Source organism: Aotus nancymaae, unplaced genomic scaffold (assembly GCF_030222135.1).
Source record: "Aotus nancymaae isolate 86718 unplaced genomic scaffold, 86718_ANA_hifiasm-v0.15.2.pri h1tg000079l, whole genome shotgun sequence".
In the NCBI taxonomy this organism is placed as follows: domain Eukaryota; kingdom Metazoa; phylum Chordata; class Mammalia; order Primates; family Aotidae; genus Aotus; species Aotus nancymaae.
In genome coordinates this window covers 23609055-23628086 of record NW_026988494.1, presented here as the reverse complement: position 1 = coordinate 23628086, position 19032 = coordinate 23609055, and the positions used below count along the sequence as shown (strand labels likewise).

General features: G+C 42.6%; 1 protein-coding gene across 3 annotated transcripts in view; it reads right to left on the bottom strand.

The window, feature by feature from the left end:
* DOCK5 (dedicator of cytokinesis 5) overlaps window positions 1-19032 on the bottom strand; it is a 219379-nt gene that overhangs the window by 154480 nt on the left and 45867 nt on the right. For all 3 annotated transcript variants that reach the window (XM_064368700.1, XM_064368698.1, XM_064368699.1), the window contains exon 2: window positions 9315-9398. In XM_064368700.1, the coding sequence (XP_064224770.1) occupies window positions 9315-9398 (84 nt within the window). The remainder of the gene's footprint in view (window positions 1-9314; window positions 9399-19032) is intronic.

The following is a 19032-nucleotide window of genomic DNA, read 5'->3' as shown; positions in this document are numbered from 1 at the left end:
TGGGGTACATGTGATGAACATGCAAGACTGTTGCATAGGAACACACATGGCAGTGTGATTTGCTGCCTTTCTCTCCATCACCTATATCTGGCATTTCTCCCCATGCTATCTCTCCCCAACTCCCAACCCCTCGCTGTCCCTCCCCTATTTCCCCCAACAGACCCCAGTGTGTGATGCTCCCTTCCCTGTGTCCATGTGTTCTCATTGTTCAACATCCACCTATGAGTGAGAACATGCAGTGTTTGATTTTCTGTTCTTGTGTCAGTTTGCTGAGAATGATGGTTTCCAGGTTCATCCATGTCCCTACAAAGGACACGAACTCATCATTTTTTCATGGCTGCATAGTATTCCATGGTGTATATGTGCCACATTTTCCCTGTCCAGTCTATCACCGATGGGCATTTGGGTTGGTTCCAGGTCTTTGCTATTGTAAACAGTGCTGCAAAGAACATTCATGTGCATGTGTCCTTATAGAAAAACGATTTATAATCCTTTGGATATATGGATTTTCACTCTTGTTGCCCAGGCTTGGATGCAATGGTGCGATCTTGGCTCATTGCAACCTCCACCTCCCAGGTTTAAGCAATTCTCCTGCCTCAGCCTCCCAAGTAGCATGCACATCATACCTGGCTAATGTTTTGTATTTTTAGTAGAGACAGGGCTTCTCCATTCACTTTTTTTAAAGATTAAATCTGAGATAAGCCTTCTCACTGCACTCCTTTTAATTTATTTCTCTGGTAAATACCCTCCTACTGCCACACATATCTTTTGAAAAACACATCTCAGGAACATATGTCACCAGCAGTAGTAGCTAACAAGCTGTACTTAAGGTAAAGGTCAAACAGATGTGGGAAGTGACCAAACACACTCAACAAAATGCCACATGGCCTTATCTGCTTTCCAGGCTAATGTCAAAATGTTTGCAAGCAGTGTCATAAAATCCAAGCTGTTAGGCTTACTGCCATTTATGTATGTGAAAGGCAGTGCTTCTGTAACTAGATTGTGGAGGCTGTATAGATTCTGAATTACAATAAACTTTCAATTAGTTTAATTAGTGGGTAACAAAAGTAAACAAAAGTTCCGAATACCATGGACGCCCCTACTGAAGCTTATATTCAGTAAACTTTTACACATTCTATTAAGAACTGGTTTTTAATAGCAATTTTGAATCTTTTGTCTCTCTCTTGGCTTCTGACCACTGGGCATGGATGACCAGGAGAGAAAGAATTAAGTAGAAAGGAGGAACAATAAAGAGATTTCAGTGTCACCAGACTGATTAATTGTCATGGAGAATAGCAGAATGTAACAATCACATTCTCAAAACATTTGAGAAACCACCATATATTATCATATAGTCCAATGTGAGGTTCCTATTATCACATCTCAGAAGGATGATTATTAAGCCTCGGCTTGAAAAAATCTTTTAAAAGTACTCCTCTCTCTCTCTCTCTTCTTTTTTTTTTAGACAGTCTTGCTCTTTGCCCAGGCTGGAGTGCAGTGGTGTGATGTCGGCTCACTGCAACCTCTGCCTCCCGAGTTCAAGCAATTCTTGTGCCTTACTATCCTAAGTAGCTGGGATAATTTTTGTATTTTTAGAAGAGAATGGGTTTCGAAATGTTGGCCAAGCTTATCTCAAACTCCTGGCTGCATGTGATCCGCCCACCTTGGCCTCCTAGAGTACTGGGATTACAGGTGTGAGCCACCAGGACCAGTCCATTCTCTTCTTTTTCATGTCTCTGTTAAAAAGTTTTGGCAAACATGCAGATAAAATTCATTCCCATGTAACTTACCTGTCATAACACTGCCCTCTGTCCCTACTCACACAGGCCTGCTTTATAAAGATGAGATTCAAAACACATACAGCTCAAGTCCTAATCCATTTTTTTTCCTTTCCATATTAGAAGGGAGTAGATTTTTTGATTAAAGTGCATTAAAAAACTGGCCTCCTTCCATATAGAAGAAAAAACATGGGTGTTCTGGGGAACTTCTGTACATATACAAACGCTTCTTTTTGTTTCTTTTTTCAGGCTTGCCTATTTCCTCTGGTTCTAGTCCAAGTACTTGTGCTATCCTTTGAGTCTTTACAAATTGCCCTGAAATAATATAAAACTGTGTGCTGTGCCTGACTCTGTACAGCTCAGGTCACCTTTGAGACATTTCATTGTGTTTGTTCCAACAACAGTCAACAGTGCTGCGTTTACCCCAGAAATCCCTGCTAACCCCAGCATACCAGCCACCCTTTCTCGTGAGCTTCTGAGTGATTTATGGAGCAGAAAAAGAGCTAATAGATGGATACGAATTAAATACAGGAAACCAGCATTAGCGGAACCTCAGAGCCTAGGCCTAAAACCACTTGTGACTGGAACGAGGTTAATTACAGGAGAGGGAGCTCCATGGTAACAGGTTGCTGAAACCTGACATGCACCAGACACTATGCACTTTTCAAAGCACTTACATTTGATCATTTCTATTCAAAAAGTGACTCAAATTTAGATGAAATGACCTTGTCACAAAGACAGGTGCAGTGTCTTGCCCAGGGACAGTCAACCTAGACAAAGACAAAACCACCTAACCTAGAGTAGCCCTTCTTCTCCCTCTCCACTGCTGTCCTCCACCTCCAGCCTCTGCAGTATCACCCTCTTCTCTCCATAGCATTTGTAAGCACTTATCTGAATTGTTTTGTTTACTGACTCCGTTTACTTATTTTTGTCTGTCCCTCTAATGTAAACCCTATGAGAGCAGGAACTTGCTTTCTGTCACTCAAAAATCCACAGTGCCCAGAACATCTCTCATGCTCAATAAATGTACTTGGCTCACAGCTGGTGATAGGTAATGTTGAATGAATAAATGACCTCACCACAGGGCATCTTCAGAAGTCAGTGCGTTTTCTGCCATGGATCTGGGGTGGAAAGGAAAGTTCACAGTAATAAACGGCTACCCCACTGCCAAATACATTCCACGGTAAAAGAAACAAAGACACACAAATTACGGTGGGCAGGCCAGTGCCAAAGATGAAGAAAAGCAAGAACGCTCGCTTCCGTCCTCAAGGAGTTCTGTTTCCTGATAAAGTAACTGAAGACTAATAATTCCTGGAGACTTGTAATGAATAAGCAGTAGATAGCTTCTCAGTCAGTTCTGCTTCTTTCCTTCATTTAGTAACAAATGACGCTCAGGGGCAAGGCCAGAGAATCAAATGAGTGAGAGAAGATGATGGACAGAAGCTCTGTCATCTGGACTCTGGTCTCCTGTTTTGCAGCCAAAGGTCAAACAATCTGGCAGTTCCTCAAAAGATTAAACACTTAGTTACCCTATGACCCAGCAGCAATTCCACTCCTGGGTACCTATCCAAGAGAGATGAAAACATATGTCCACATAGAAACTTGCATGCGAATTTCACAGCAGCATTATTCATAGTAGCTGAAATGTCTAAACAACCCAAATGTCCATCAGCTGATGAAAATAAATAAAATATAATGTACCTACACATTACATATTATTCAGCAATGAAAAGAGTTGAAGTTGAGCCACGTGCAACGGCTCATGACTATAATCCCAACACTTTGGGAGGCCGAGGCAGGAGAACTGCCTGAGTCCAGGATTTTGAAACCAACCACAGCTACATAGTAAGACCCTGTCTCTACAAAGAATAAAAACTGAGCTGGGTGTAATGGTGTGCACCTGCACTCCCAGCTACCTGGGAGGCTGGGGTAGGAGGATGCCTTGAGCCCAGGAGGTCAAGGATGCAGTAAGCCATGATCATGCCACTGTACTCCAGACTGAGCAACAGGGCAAGACCCACTTTCTAAAGAAAAAAGAGAAAGATGAAGTACTAATACAAAACATGATGCTAAATGAAGGTAGCCAGTCACAAAAGACCACACGGCGTGTGATTCCACTTATATGAAATGAATTTGAAACTGCCTAGAGCCAGGGAAGGTGTGACTACCAGTGGGTACAGAGATTCTTTATGGGATGATGAAAGCGTTCCGAAAGTAGACGGTGATGATGTTTGCCCAACCCTTTGCAACCCTCCTCGTAGTGAACTTAGTAAACATCCATTGAATTTTATACTTTAAATAAGTAAATTGAATGGTGTTTGAATTATATCTCAAGAAAGCTGTTATTTAAAAGCAAACAAAAACCACAAGGTCAGGCACGATGTCTCACACCTGTAATCCCAACACTCTGGGAGGCCGAGGTGGAAATACCGCTAAAGGCCAGGAGTTCCAGACCAGCCAGGAACACAGCAAGGCTTCATCTCTCCTAAAAAAGTAAAAACATTAGCCAGGTATGGTGGCATGCACCAGTAGTCTCAGCTACTCAAGAGGCTGAAGCAGGAGCATCCGTTGAGCCCAAGAGGTCAAGGCTACAGTGAGCTATGATTATGCCACTGCATTCCAGCCTGGGAGACAGCAAGACCCTGTCTCTAAAATAAGATAAATAAAATAAAAACAAAAACTTAAGCAATGACTAAATCCTCCTAGAATCGCAGAGGACAGAAAAACATTGGCACCCTCGGTGTTTTCCTCAGAGAAGGAACAGCACCTTTGCATTATAATATCCAGGGTTTTGTGGAGGTGACCCCTGACCCCCTTACTCTCTACACTAGCTTGCCATGGTCTCCTGTTTTATCATCATTATTCAATAGATTGCTGCTGAGCACCTGCGTATACCAGGAGCTAGGGAGGCACAGTATCTGCAGATGAGGGAGAAGCAGGCTTTGCCTTCAAGGAGCCATCACACTCTGAAATTTTTCATCCAACCACGAAGCAGGAAACAGAAAAAGGAGAATCAAAAAACAGTATTCTGTCATGGGCTGTGGGGAGAAAAACATTTTTCCTGTCTGGGTGGATTCATGTCCACGCTGGAAAAACACACACAGATCTGGTATGCAGACATCTCGAGGGCAGGGTGGGGTAGGGTGCAGGGAGTGCCCCAAAGTCAGCTCAGACAGGAAGCTGGAAGACACGAATCCCGGGGCCATAACACAGTGCCAGTGTCACCCTTCAGTTCCGCCCAGCCGGACTGTTGGTGTTTTCATTCTGTTTATTTTTCTAAAGTTAAGAGGGACTAGGAGAGGAGGGGTAGAAGACAAGTGATTACTCAGCATTCCCATCGCGTCTCATGTTTGCAAAGCACTCCTGCCCTTGCCTAGTCCTGAGCTGCCTTAAATAATAAAGGAATTTGAGAATCCAGCCAAGAATTCTCAGTGCTTAGCAGATACAAGGACCTATCACAGGGCATCTGCCAAAGTAGGCATGCTTTTAAAAATTAATCCCATAAAATAAACACTATTAAAAATATAATGCAATATCGTAATCTCTCTGTCAAGCTGACCTCCCACTCGGTGGTCAATGAACTTGGTAAGCTCATGATGCAGGCTCCACTGTTCTCAATCTCCCTCACCATTCACACCTTGACACGCACTCACTTTAAAGAATAGGCACTGACATCCTTTGAGATGAAGAGTTCTACAACTGACTCAGCAAAAATGTTATGGTAGCAATTAAGAAGAAGGGCGGTTTCTTGCTGGCAGGACTACAACATCTGGACCATCATAACTGAAGAAATGAACCATTTTTGTGTGATTGTCAAATGGGCCAGTACATCCCACGAGCATTCTGCAGTGTGAACTATAATATACTAACTAGAAGCACTGCGGGTTTTGGACTGTTTGGACTCAAGTGCATGATATTCAAAATGAACGTGTCTGTGTTTACATTTATATTCAACTAAGCTTAGTGACCTCCCTTAGCTTAATGCATAGGGATGCTGTCTTGAGGAATGTTCATTGGCCAAATGGAGAACTCTTGGTAAAGTATAAATAGTGCACACTTAAAAGCACTTTTTTTTTTCCTTTTTGTGACAGAGTCTCACTCTGTTGCCCAGGCTGGAGTGCAGTGGTGTGGTCAGCTCACTGCAACCTCTGCATCTCAGGCTCAAGGAATCCTCCCACCTTAGCCTTCTAAATAGCTCAGACTACAGGTGCATGCCACCATGCTTGCCTAATTTTTAAATTTTTTGTAGAGATGGGGTCTCACTATGTTGCCCAGGCTGGTCTTGAACTCCAGGCCTCAAGGGATCCTTCCATCTTGGCCTACCAAATGCTAGGATTAAGGAGTGAGCCTCTGCACTCATCCTTAAAATTACTATTGCTATGAACCCTAACAGGACAAAGTGCTGCAATTTACTATTTTTAGAAATATGCTGAGGTCACATAAAAGCAAAAAAGGAATTATAAGACATATTTTAAAGATATCATCTAGGCCAGGCACTGTGTTTCACGCCTATAACCCCAACACTTTGGAAGGCTGAGGCAGGAGGATCATTTGAGGCCAGGAATTTGGGATCAGCCTGAGCAATTTGGTGAGACCCTATCTCTATTAAAATAAATAAATACATAAATTAGCTAGGCATGGTGGCATGTGCCTATAATCACAGCTACTTGGGAGGCTGAGGCAGGAGGATAGCTTGAACCCAGCAGTTCAAGGCTGCAGTGAGTTATGATCACACCACTGTACTCAAGCCTGGGTGACAGAGCAAGACCCTGGGTGTCGCAAAGGAAAAAAAAACAAAAAACAATACACATTGTCTACTTTATTTCAGACCAACTCTCCACTCTTCCTTCCCACACTCTGTAGGACAGTTACAAAAGCCTGACAAAACAATACACACAAATATATCCACCACCCTCCCACAACCCCGCCATGCACACAGACACAAGAACTAACACAGCAGTGAAGGAATTACCAGGTCAAAATCTGCAAAAGACCAAAACCTAAAAAGACCAGCCCGGCATCTGGGGCTGCTTTCCACTTGGGACACCCATCAGCTGATTTAAGAAAGGATTCCTGGCTGGCACGGTAGCTCATGCCTGTAATCCCAGCACTCTGAGAGGCTGAGGCAGGCAGATCACCTCAGGTCAGGAGTTTGAGACCAGCTTGACCAATGTGGTGAAACCCCGTCTCTACTAAAAATACAAAAATTAGCCAAGCGTGGTGGCAGGCATCTATAATCCCAGCTACTTGGGAGGCTGAGGCAGGAGAAACACTTGAACCCAGGAGGCGGAGGTTGCAGTGAGCTGAGATTGTGCCATTGCACTCCAGCTTGGGCAACAGAGCGAGACTACATCTCCAAAAGAAAGAGAAAGGATTCCTGAGTAGCTGAGAAGCTGAGCAGCATTTCTGATGGTCTTGTGGAGCCAGGAGGACACAAATTGAAGCTCTAGGACTTGCCAGTGAGTTGGCTGCAATTTTACACAACAGAGAGTAAAACATAGCATATTGCTACAGATGAAGACAATGATAAAAGGTTTAATAAACAGGAAAGTTAGAACTGCTTAACACAACAATTCTAAAATAGCAGGCACCTAAAAACAAGTCCGAGAATACATAAAGCCAACAGCTGACATCACCGTAAACAGACACAAACTACAATCATGGTGGAAGAGTTAACACAGTTTTTTTAGTAACAGAAAAAGCAGGAAAACAAGTTAGCATACAGCAAACCTGAAAAATGATTCCTAAATTAGAACCTAATTGTCATATACAGAACTTTGCAGCCAGGTGCGGTGGCTCAGGCCTGTAATCCCAGCACTTCGGGAGGCTGAGATGGGGATATCACCTGAGCTCGGAGTTCAAGACCAGCCTGGCCAAATGGTGAAACCCAATCTCTACTAAAAATACAAAAATTAGCCAGGTGTGGTGATGCATGCCTATAATCCCAGCTACTCAGGAGGCTGAGGCATGAGAATTGCTTAAACCAGGGAGGTGGAAGTTGAAGTGAGCTGAGATTGCACCACTGCATTCCAGCCTGGGCAACAGAGTGAGACTCCAGCTCAAAAAGAATAAAAAAAAGAACTTTTTGCACCCAATGATTCTTAAATATACATTCTTTCCAAGCCCACATGGAAGAGTTAGAAAAACTGAACATATACTTTTTATTTGCACAATAGGAAAATGTGCATCCATTGAGGCTAGACGGAGTGAATTAACCTGGCCTCCTGACAAAAGAAGTATGAGCTGATAAGCCTGGAAGAGCTGTGGTTTCCATAAGCAAAGGAATCTGGAAAAGATAAGGCGACTGTCCCTAGTGTCTTGGAGACTCTGAATTCATGCTTGGCGGGCCTGAGATGATGAGCAGTAGAGAGAGAATGGAAAGGGAAGAGTTCACACAGCCCTGCCTGTCTTCTCTCTGCCCCTGGGAGCAACAAGATTACATTGAGTTGTGTGGAAGGGAAAAGGATAATGTGAAACCCCAGGCCTCTGCCAAAAACTAAAGGGAGGTGGCAGTAATAGCAGAGTCTTCCGTGCAACCAGGCAGATAATTTGGCTATTCTATGGCCAAATCCTGCTTCCTTTCCTCCTGCCTTCCTGTCTCCTCTTTCTCATCCTGTGTTCTCCTGTCCTGCGTTAGGAACTTGCATGGGGCTCTAGAGGACCATCTCTGCCATTTCACCATCACAAGGATTTACATGGGGGCTAGACCCGGAAAATGCACGGCCCCTGTCAAATCTGCCTAACTTCCACCTCATTTGTACCCTAACCTTCAGGGAGAATAACTGGACCCTAAAGGTTGTTCTTGGTTTGGTCTTAATTTCAGTGGTCTGGCTATGCTTTTGTTGTGCTCTGGAGGTTTGGATTAAAAATATGGATTCATGGAGGAAGCCTTCTTCTAGGATTTAGAGACACCCAAGGTGAAGTTAGAAGCCAGCGGTGGAGTAGGTACAGACATGACTGGTGCTTTGCAGATAAACAGGCAGTCCTGAGTACGACCCTGCAGCCCACTAACAGGTTAATGGAACCACCACCCTCGCCTGACCTAGTTGAAGGAAATATACAAGCAGGCTTTCTGGACCTGCTGCAGTCCTGACCTAATTTTTCTAAAAGAATCTCAGCAACACCAGAAAGACTTTCTCCCCCAACCTGGGAACATTTAGTGCTGAATAGAAAGGGACCCTTAATCAGCAGTGCTTCCTTTGAGCTACTGCCAGCCCAACGTCCCAAGTGTCTCCTCGAGAGCCAGCTCCGTCACTGATCCTTCTGTTGTGCCCAAGTGGCTGGGCCACACCAGTGCCCTTCACATATGCATGAGCTTTTACCCTGGTGTCTGTGCATGTTTGTGCTCATGTATTCAGCCGGCTGTTTTGAAATCACACTCCGTTCAAAATTGTGTCACCCAAGTACTTCCTGAATTTTCACCAGCTCTGCTTCAGGAAGTAAAGCATGTTGATGTCTGTTCTAAGTGCCTTTTTAATAAGTAACTTACACTGTTCTTTCCTTGCCTTTGTCTGACGGAAGGCCAGCCACACTTACCCTCGTACATCTCCAGGATGTGAACTGTGTCACCGATCTGCAAGGAGAGCTCCACATCTTGAGAAGCATTGTAGTTGTAGATCGCTGGAAATGAGAAATAAAAAAGGGAAATCAGAATTTATGTCACTAAAGGCACATGTAGGGATTCGTGAACAACTCAGTCAACAAACAACTCTCTATTTAATAATTTCATGTGAATCATCCATTGTAAAGCAGAGAATGGATACTCATTTCTTCCATCCAACAAATATTGATCAGTTGCCTGCTACGTATCATGATCTGTGTTGGAGACTAGTGATAGAGGAGCAAATCACATAGACATGGCCCCTGTCCCCAGGGAACTTAACAGTCTAGTAGAAGGAAGAAAGATACCAAATATACAATCACAGAAATAACTATTTAGTTAAAATCGTGGTAAGTGTTAGGAAAGAATCAGGCTACAATGAGAATATATTGTGGGATTCTGTTGGTCAGGACCCTTGTTCATCAGGTAACTCCAGCCTGCAAGACCACTGAACTGATGATCTTTAGGACAGAGATGAGTCATGTCCTGGCTTCCATGACACAGTATCTGATGGCAAGAGGCCACCTGTGAGGCCCATCCACCCTCCAGTGACAAACTGACACAGGGCACGGTGCAACCATGGTGCCTGGCCCTAGCCCAAGGTACCCTGCAGAACTGGGTTACCATGGCACTTACTAAACAAGGTGACCTCAGCCACCACAGTCCTTAGGGCTGGCAATGGCTGGGCCAGGCTGTGTAAAACAAGAGACTAACTCATAACTCAAAAAAAGAAGACAACCCAATTTTAAGACAGGTGAATAGATACTTTGAATAGATATTTTGCCAAAAATTATGTATGAATGGCTAGCAGGCAAAAGAAGAGATGTTCAACATGATTAATCATGAGGAAATACAAATTAAAACCATAGTGAGATACCACTCCATACATATTAGAATGGCTATGATTTAACAAGGAAAAAAAAAAAAAGAGGCAAATAATTGACAAGAATGTAAGAATGTGGAGAAACTAGAACTCTCCTGCCTTGCTGGTAGGAATGTAAAATGATACAGCCCCTCCTGAAAACAGTTGGGCAACTTCTCAAAAAGTTAAACATAAATTTACCATAGGTCCTAGCATTTCCATTCCTAGATATCTACAAAGAAAAATGAAGCCTTATGTCTACATAAGAACCTTACGTGAATGTTCAGAGCTGCCATGGTAGGCTGAAAAGTTTCCCCCGCCAAAAGAAATCTACATCAAATCCCTGGAACCTGTGTATGTTACTTGTAAGGCAAAAGAGTTGATTAAGTTAAGGATTTATTTTTTTTTTAATACTTTAAGTTCTGGGATACATGTACAGAATGTGCAGGTTTGTTACACAGGTATACACGTGCTATAGTGATTTGCTGCACCCATCACCCCGTCATCTACATTAGGAGAAATGCTCTCTCTCCCCACAACAGGCCCCAGTGTGTGATGTTCCCCTCCCTGTGTCCATGTCTTCACATTGTTCAACTCCCATTTATGAGTGAGAACTTGTGGTGTTTGGTTTTCTGTTCTTGTGTTACTTTGCTGAGAATGGTATTTTCCAGCTTCATCCTTAACCCTGCAAAGGTTATGAACTCATCATTTTTTATGGCTGCATAGTATTCCATGATGTATATGTGCCACATTTTCTTTATCCAGTCTATCATTAATGGGCATTTGGGTTGGTTCCAAGTCTTTGCTATTATGAACAGTGCTGCAATAAACATACCTTTGCATGTGTCTTTATAAAATGATTTATAATCCTTTGTGTATATACCCAGTAATGTGACTACTGGGTCAAATGGTATTTCTGATTCTAGATCCTTGAGGAATTGCCACACTGTCTTCCACAATGGTTGAACTAATTTACACTCCTACCAACAGTGTAAAAGCATTGCTATTTCTCCACATCCTCTCCAGTATCTATTATTTCCTGACTTTTTAATGATTGCCATTCTATCTGGTGTGAGATGGTATCTCATTGTGGTTTTGATTTGCATTTCTCTAATGATCAATAATAAATTAAGGATTTTGAGAGAAGTGGCCTTCCCTGAATTATCAGGGTGGGCCTTAAATGCAATCATACATATTTACAAGAGAGAAACAGAGAAAGCTGAGAGACACACCAGAGAGAAGGTGATGGGCAGATGGAGGCTGAGATTAAACTGATGTGAACTCAAGTCAAATAAGGCCAGTATCCACCAGGACCTGGAAGAAGCAAGGAATGGAATCTCACCAGGGGTCTCCAGAGGGAGCACAGCCCTGTTTGTACCTTGACTTCCTAATTCTCGTCTCCAGAACTGTGGAAGAATAAACTCCCACTGTCAGAAGACATGAAGTGTGTAATTTGTCACAGCAGCCACTGAATTCCACTACAGTAGCATTAGTCACAACAGCCAAAAAATGGAAATAATTTATTAACTGATGAAAGGATACATGAAATACGGTATATCCATGCAATGGAATACTATGCAGCAATGAAAAGAAATAGAATACAGACACATACTACAACGCGAATGAACCTCAAAACATTATACTAAAGGAAAGAAGCCAGATGCAAAAGACACATAGTTTATGATCTCATTTATTCAAAACGTTCAGAATTAGGCAAATCTATCAAAGGCAATATAGGAGATTATTGGTTGCCTGGGACTGCAGGAGGGGAATGGTGTTGACCACAAAAGGCCCTAAGGAGCTTCTTGGAGAGATTAAAACATCCTAAAACTGGGTTGTGGTGATATTTACACCACTCTGTAAATTTACTAAAAATCACTAAATTATATGCTTTAAATGGTTGGCTCTTATGGTATGTAAATTAGACTTGATGGAAGCTTCTTTTTTTTTTAAAGTAGATTTATTTCTTACCCTCACTCTACTGATGAGGGATCTCTCCAGGAAAAATGAACCCCCTTCAGCTCCAGCTATGGACTTGACAATCCAAGGAACTCATAAGGCTCCCATCTCTGCAGGCCTGATGAGTGACCATCCATACTGATGAATGGATAGTCACTCAATCCATCAGTATATCCCACAGGGAAGAAAGGCATCCCTGTCATTGCCAGTGGCAGCTCTTCTCCACTCTTCCCAGCACTTCCCTGAGCCTGTGGTGCACCGTGCACCTGCGGCTTGGCTTACATCATCATCAACCTATCAGTGAGCAGGGAGGAGCACACGTCCAGCCACCTCTTTTCCAGTGGCCTCTTCTTGATAAAGAAAGTCATCCAAGTAGTGCTCTCCTGCACTCCTGGCACAGAAGCCGGGACAAAGTATATTGGAATTTATTTTACTATTGAGCTTATGGACTAGACTATGAATTCACAAACAGGTTTGGCTGGTGACATAGGTTAGGAGACATCATACGTGATTCAGAAGCAGGAGTAATTTCCAATTCCTAGACCTGTTCATGGGTCACTGGGCCACTGCTGCTATTCCCCTGGAGTTCAACTCCTTCACTGGTCTGCTGGTTTATGCAGATGCTCTGCCTGCTAGTTTGGTAGATCTCACATCCTCGACATCTCCTAGTCCCTATTCATGGCCTTATACTGAAATGCTCCCTTCCATTGACCCCCTTCTCAAATGAAAACAGGAAGTAGTCAGGTCACTGAGTCACAATGCATTGTGTAATGAGCAAGCTTCACCTCTTCCTGGTTCTGGTCATTAGGAAGTAAGCAGTAGCTCTCAAAGGCAGCACCTGCACTGGAAGCTCCAAGCTCGAACACCTACCAAGGACTGCTGGACACACACACACACACACACACACACACACACACACAAACTTAGATCTCTAGGCCTAACTGAAAGTACCCCCAAAATTGTCCCAGCCCATAATTATCCATCTTTGTCTCCACTATCTGCAAAATTCCAACCCACTCTCCAGTGAAGCGTCTCTCAATTCTGAACTCAGTCCATGGTTTGTTCCCACCTAGAACAAGGGCTTGTCTTGACTTAGTAACAATCCAAATCTCACATCCACAATTCAGTTCAATAAATGGCTACTAGCTCCCTATTACCTGCGTGGATCTCTTTCTTCTCTAACATCCCATGACAACTTCCCTTTCCAGTGCAGTCTGGGTTTTTAATCACAGACAGTCTTGTATAATGGTCCGCCATTAATTAGAAGGAAACCCCCCATGATTGGGGACTTCATTACATATTACCTTTTTGTCTTTCTCATTACAAGGCACAGGCTTAGTCCCAAACAAAGTATTCAAGCTGTAATAATGACTTTAGAAAAGAATATATTTTAAAAACACATATTTTTATTCCTTCTATAAAAAATCTATCAAAAAGTTCAGTTATTCCCCACTTCTTCCCCAAACTCAAACACACTTCTGCTTTCCACCAGAGAAGCAGCTGTGGTTTTCCACCGTTCAAGAAAGGGTTACTAAAATCACTTCTCCAGCCATTTGGTGTATCACAAGAGAGAATCTGCCTCTCCAATCTAAGCTTTCAAAGAGATTCATGTTAGAAGCACATCCCTCCAACAATGCCTTTCACTGGAGTCAAAAGTCACTGCTTAGATGTTTGTACAATCTGTTTCGTATCTCTGGGCAAAAGCACAAACAAGATTTCCCATCACTTACAGCCATCATCCATCTATTCATTCCAACTCCTGTCTTTGGTAGCATACCCTCCATATCTTAATACACCTCATATTTCCAGTGTGTTTCATAGTTCACTTTCATATATATCTTTGCAATTGTATAGAGTAGATGCCAGGTGTCACATTATTTAATGGGGAAGCTGAGGCTCAGAAGGGTAAAACCCAGCTTGCAAGCAGCAAAGCTGTTATAAAGCTGGTCTGTTCATCACATTTGACAAATACAGTCCATAATGGTGAAGATATGCCCTGGAATAGCCCAGAAACAAAGAGAAGAGCCTAGATTTCTTTCTTTAAATGACCCACCCTAATTCCCAAACCAAGCTTTCTCATACACATAAGTGACTGGTGATCACACTGTCTGCTAGTCTGATGCTATTTCAAGAACAAGAATACAACGAATGCACTTAGTAAGCCCAGTTTCTTTCTAGAACATGAATAACTGTTGTAGAGAAAGCTAGAGAAACTGGAAACCAAGAAACACCTTAGGGTAAGCAAAACGGATTCAAGACTCAACTTTACCACTTACACGCTGTGCGACCTTGAATGAGCTACTAAGCCTGGGCCTCTGTTTCTTATCTGTAAAACAGAACTGGTTTCAAAGATCCCTCTGGCTCAAACATCTTCTGATTCACGGGGTAATGAGAAGAGGCAAAAGAAACACATTGTGCCATTTTTGAACCAGCAGGCACCACCACAATCTCTTGTTTTGACTGAGGAAATTAAACAAGAACTGGAAGTTGCTGTACATACGTTGCCTCACTGGCTGCCATGTACAGCATGGGAGAGACAAATTGCTGGAATTCTTCCCTAAGCAGCTTACTGTTTATAACAGGAAAGTATAATTTTGCAGAGCCAAGTAGACAAGACAAAATAGTTTGCATTTTACTGAATCCTTGATTTGGCTTTTTCTTTTAAACCAGGCTTACATGAGGGAAGAAAACTGAAGTCCTGGGATTATGCAATAAGAAACCAACAGAGCAGACTTACTGGTTGCAAACTGAGTGATCAGTTTTGAAGATGAAAAGTCTGTAGGCTAGTAAGTAATAAATATTTATTTTTTAAATTGATCGATTGATTGAGACAGGGACTCACTCTGTCAACCAGGCCAGTGTACAGTGGCACAATCGTGGGTCACTGTAGGCTTGACCTCCCCAGGCTCTAGTGACCCTCCTGTCTCAGCCTCCCAAGTAGCTGGGACTACAGGCATGTGCCAACAAACCTGGCTAATTTTTAAATTTTTTTTTTCTGGAAATGAAATTTCACCATGTTGGCCAGGCTGGTCTCGAACTCCTGGGCTCATGTAATCCACCCACCTTGGCCTCCCAAAGTGCTGAGATTATAGCTATGCAACACTGAGCCCGGCCGAGTAATGAATAATTCTAATGAATGAGATTATTTCATGAATCCTCGAATTATAATCCCCTGAAGAGTAACTAGAACATTATATTTTTTAATAGTCACCTGATAGAATCTACAAAAGATCCAGCAAACACAGAATGAGATCCCAATTGGAGGCGTATACTATTCATAATATTCCAAAGATGATTACGGCCAGGCACTGTGGCTCATGCTTGTAATCCCAGCACTCTGGGAGGCCGAGGCAGGTGGATAACTTGAGGTCAGGAGTTCAAGACCAGCCTGGCCAACATGGTAAAACCCCATCTCTACTAAAAATTAAAAAAAAAAACATTAGCTGGGCATGGTGGCGCATGTCTGTAATCCCAGCTACTCAAAAGGCTGAGACAGGAGAATTGCTTGAACCTGGGAGGTGGAGGTTGCAATGAGCCAGCACTGCACCACTGCACTCCAGCCTGGGTGACAGAGTGAGACTCCGTTTCAAAAAAGAAAAAAAACAGATGATTACAATTCTTCTTTTCCATTATGATCTTGATCCGCCTAGTTTCAGATGTGTGTCCTATAAAAACTAAAGAGGCATTACTCATCTTTTATCTTCATCTTGGCTTTATTGCAATGATGTCCTAGAAGGCCAAGCACATTTCATTTTCTGGTGCTCTTTAATTACATTGGACTATAAGGACTAGAAAATCATATTCAACAATAGGTATAACACCAAGAAGTAAAATCTGTGGTTTTAGGCTGATAATTACAAGTAGGTTCCAAATCAGTCTTTCTACAATGAAATGACCATCAAATGACCTCTCTGCTCAGATCCATCTATGACAGGGGCTATCAAGTTAGGACATCAGCTTTGTTTCTCACCAACAGTACTCCCTATGAGCAGGCTCTTATACGATTCTTAACTTCATTTTCTAGAAAGTTTAGGAGAAGTGAGGATTTTATAATCAATGCATTAATTATTATTTAGAAATCTCTATGTTGGTCAGGTGAAGTGGCTCATGCCTGTAATCCCAGCACCTTGGGAGGCTGAGGCAGGTGGATCACTTGAGGCCATGGGTTCAAGACCAGTCTGGCCAACATGGTAAAACCCCATCTCTACTAAAAATATAAAAATTAGCCAGGCATGGCACATGCACCTTTAATCCCAGCTACTCGGGAGGCTAAGGCACAAAAACCACTTGAACCCGGGAGGTGGAGGTTGCAGTGAGCTGAGATGGCACCACTGCACTCTAGCCTGCATGACAGTGAGACTCTGTTAGAAAAAAAAAAAAGAAAGAAAGAAAGAAAGAAAAGAAAAGAAAAAGAAAAATATCTCTATTGTAAAGATTATATATATTTGTGAATGGAATAGGTAAATGTCTTGAACTGGAGGGATGTTTCTCAGATATAAACTCAACTATGGTTTCTTGATTGCCTCACTGGCAGCAAGTGATGACTTAGAAGCCATCTCATTTACACAAATACGAGATTAAATTTACATGAAATGCTTAAAGCAGGAAAGCAGAAACAAGGCAATTCGAAATCACAGAACAAGGCCCCAGCATGGTGGCTCATGCCTGTAAACCCAGCATTTTGGGAGGCTGAGGTGGGAGGATTGCTTGACCCCAGGAGTTCGATACCAGCTTAGGCAATATTTGGAGATCCTGTTTCAACAAATAATAAAAATTAGCCAGGCATAATGGCCTGTGCCTGGGGTCCCAGCTACTGGAGAGGGTGAGGTGGAAAGATGGCTTGAGCCTGGAAAGTCGAGGCTACATTGACCTGTGGTTTTACTGCTGTCCTACCTGGGTAACAGAGCAAGACCTAGTTTCAAACAAACAAAAACAAAATTACAGAACAAAAAGTCTATGGTATACAATCATGAGGAGTTTTTTCCCACAACTTCCTCATCTGAAAAAGGGAGGCAACAGTACATTCTTCATACGGTTTTGTGAAGCCCCAAAAGGAGAATTTGTGCAGGGACTAGAACTATGACTAACACCTGGCAGACAGTGAGTAAAGAGTAGTCTCCTCCTCTCCACTCCTTCCCCTTTCTCACCCTGTCCAGCTTCCCATTTGGGGCATGGTGAAGATGGACACCACCCCCTCATCAATAAACCAGTGGGAGTTGGTCAATGAAAACTGTGAATCAGGAAGGACTGAAGAGGTCACAGAACAAATCAGCCTCAATGGTCCTTCCAAGGCAATGGTAGATGGACAATGAAATGCAGGTGTCCTTGATCAGAGCAGTCATTTTATTTCAGGCAGCTAAGTACAAAGCACCTCTAAAAGCACCACCAGGCACAGGGAATATTTTAATACATCCATCATTTCTTGCTGCCCCTTCCAAGCATTTCTGCACCAATTCAATGAGGAACCAGGGTATTATTCAGAATACTAAAGATGGCCTCAGTCATGTACTCACTACAGGATCCTCAGGCTGTATATAATATCAATGATACACATGCTAATGTTGTTTAAGCCTATAGTTCCATTGGCATCTATTTTTCTCAATGAATATCTTCCTTATTAAGCAAAATAGGAAAAAAGTAAAACAGAAAAAAATCTGATGGCAACTACTGCAGGGCTTTAATGATGAAGGAAAATAACTACCCAGTGCAGAACAGCTTTTCCAAAGCAAATGAAGTTTCCTTATCAGGTTCTTCTTGGTACACATCCTTATTAAACAAAAGCTGAACTGATCTAAGATTAAGACGGTCACATCTAAGACTCTGTTGAGCTAAGACTCTGTTATAGACAGAGATCATCACTGAGGAATAGAGAATCTGAAGACAGATGTCAGAGGTTACTGTGGAATCTAGAAAAAGCATTTTCAAATGACAGTTGCGGATGTCACTGATTAATTTCTCCGTATGTACACAAATGAGGCAAACACATTTCACTGAGTAAAGTAATGATTCCCAACCAGGATACAAAGGTCATTACTTTTGAAAATATCAGCGTTAAAAATGCAACTACAATAGCAGCTTTCAGCCCTGGGCCAGCCTGAGGACAAGCTCTGGCTTGACTCTTTTCACCTCTAGATCCTATTCAGGAAAATTTTAAAACTGAATCTCAACTTGCTGGGTAATTTATACACAGCAGAATCACACCCTACTGAAATTGTAGTGAGGAAATGGAAGGACATGTGTACGTACGTGTGTGTATGCATGAAGTTCAAAGTGACAGACCTCATGTGATTATTTCACACTGCATGTTTGCATCAAAACATCTCATGTACCCCATAAATATACACACCTACTATGTACCTATAACGATTAAAAATAGGCCAGGGGCTGTGGCTCACATCTGTAATCCCAGCACTTTGGGAGGCTGAGGCAGGCAGATCATGAGGTTAGGAGATCGAGACCAGTCTGGCCAACATGGTGAAACCCCATCTCTACTAAAAATACAAAAATTAGCTGGGCGCGGTGGTGGGTGCCTGTAATCCCAGCTACTCGGGAGGCTGAGGCAGGAGAATCACTTGAACGCAGGAGGCAGAGGCTGCAGTGAGCCAAGATCACGCCACTGCCCTCCAGCCAGGGCGACAGAGCGAGACTCTGTCTCAAAAAAATAATAATGATAAAGTAAAAATAAATAAATAAATTTTAAGTGAAACATTAAAAAATATCTAGAATTTTAAAAAAGAAAGAACAGTGATAGACCAAGGTGAAACAAAATTATAGCTGTGACACTGAAGATAGTTTCCATAGCGTGGCCAAAAAACTACCATCCTGGACTCCAG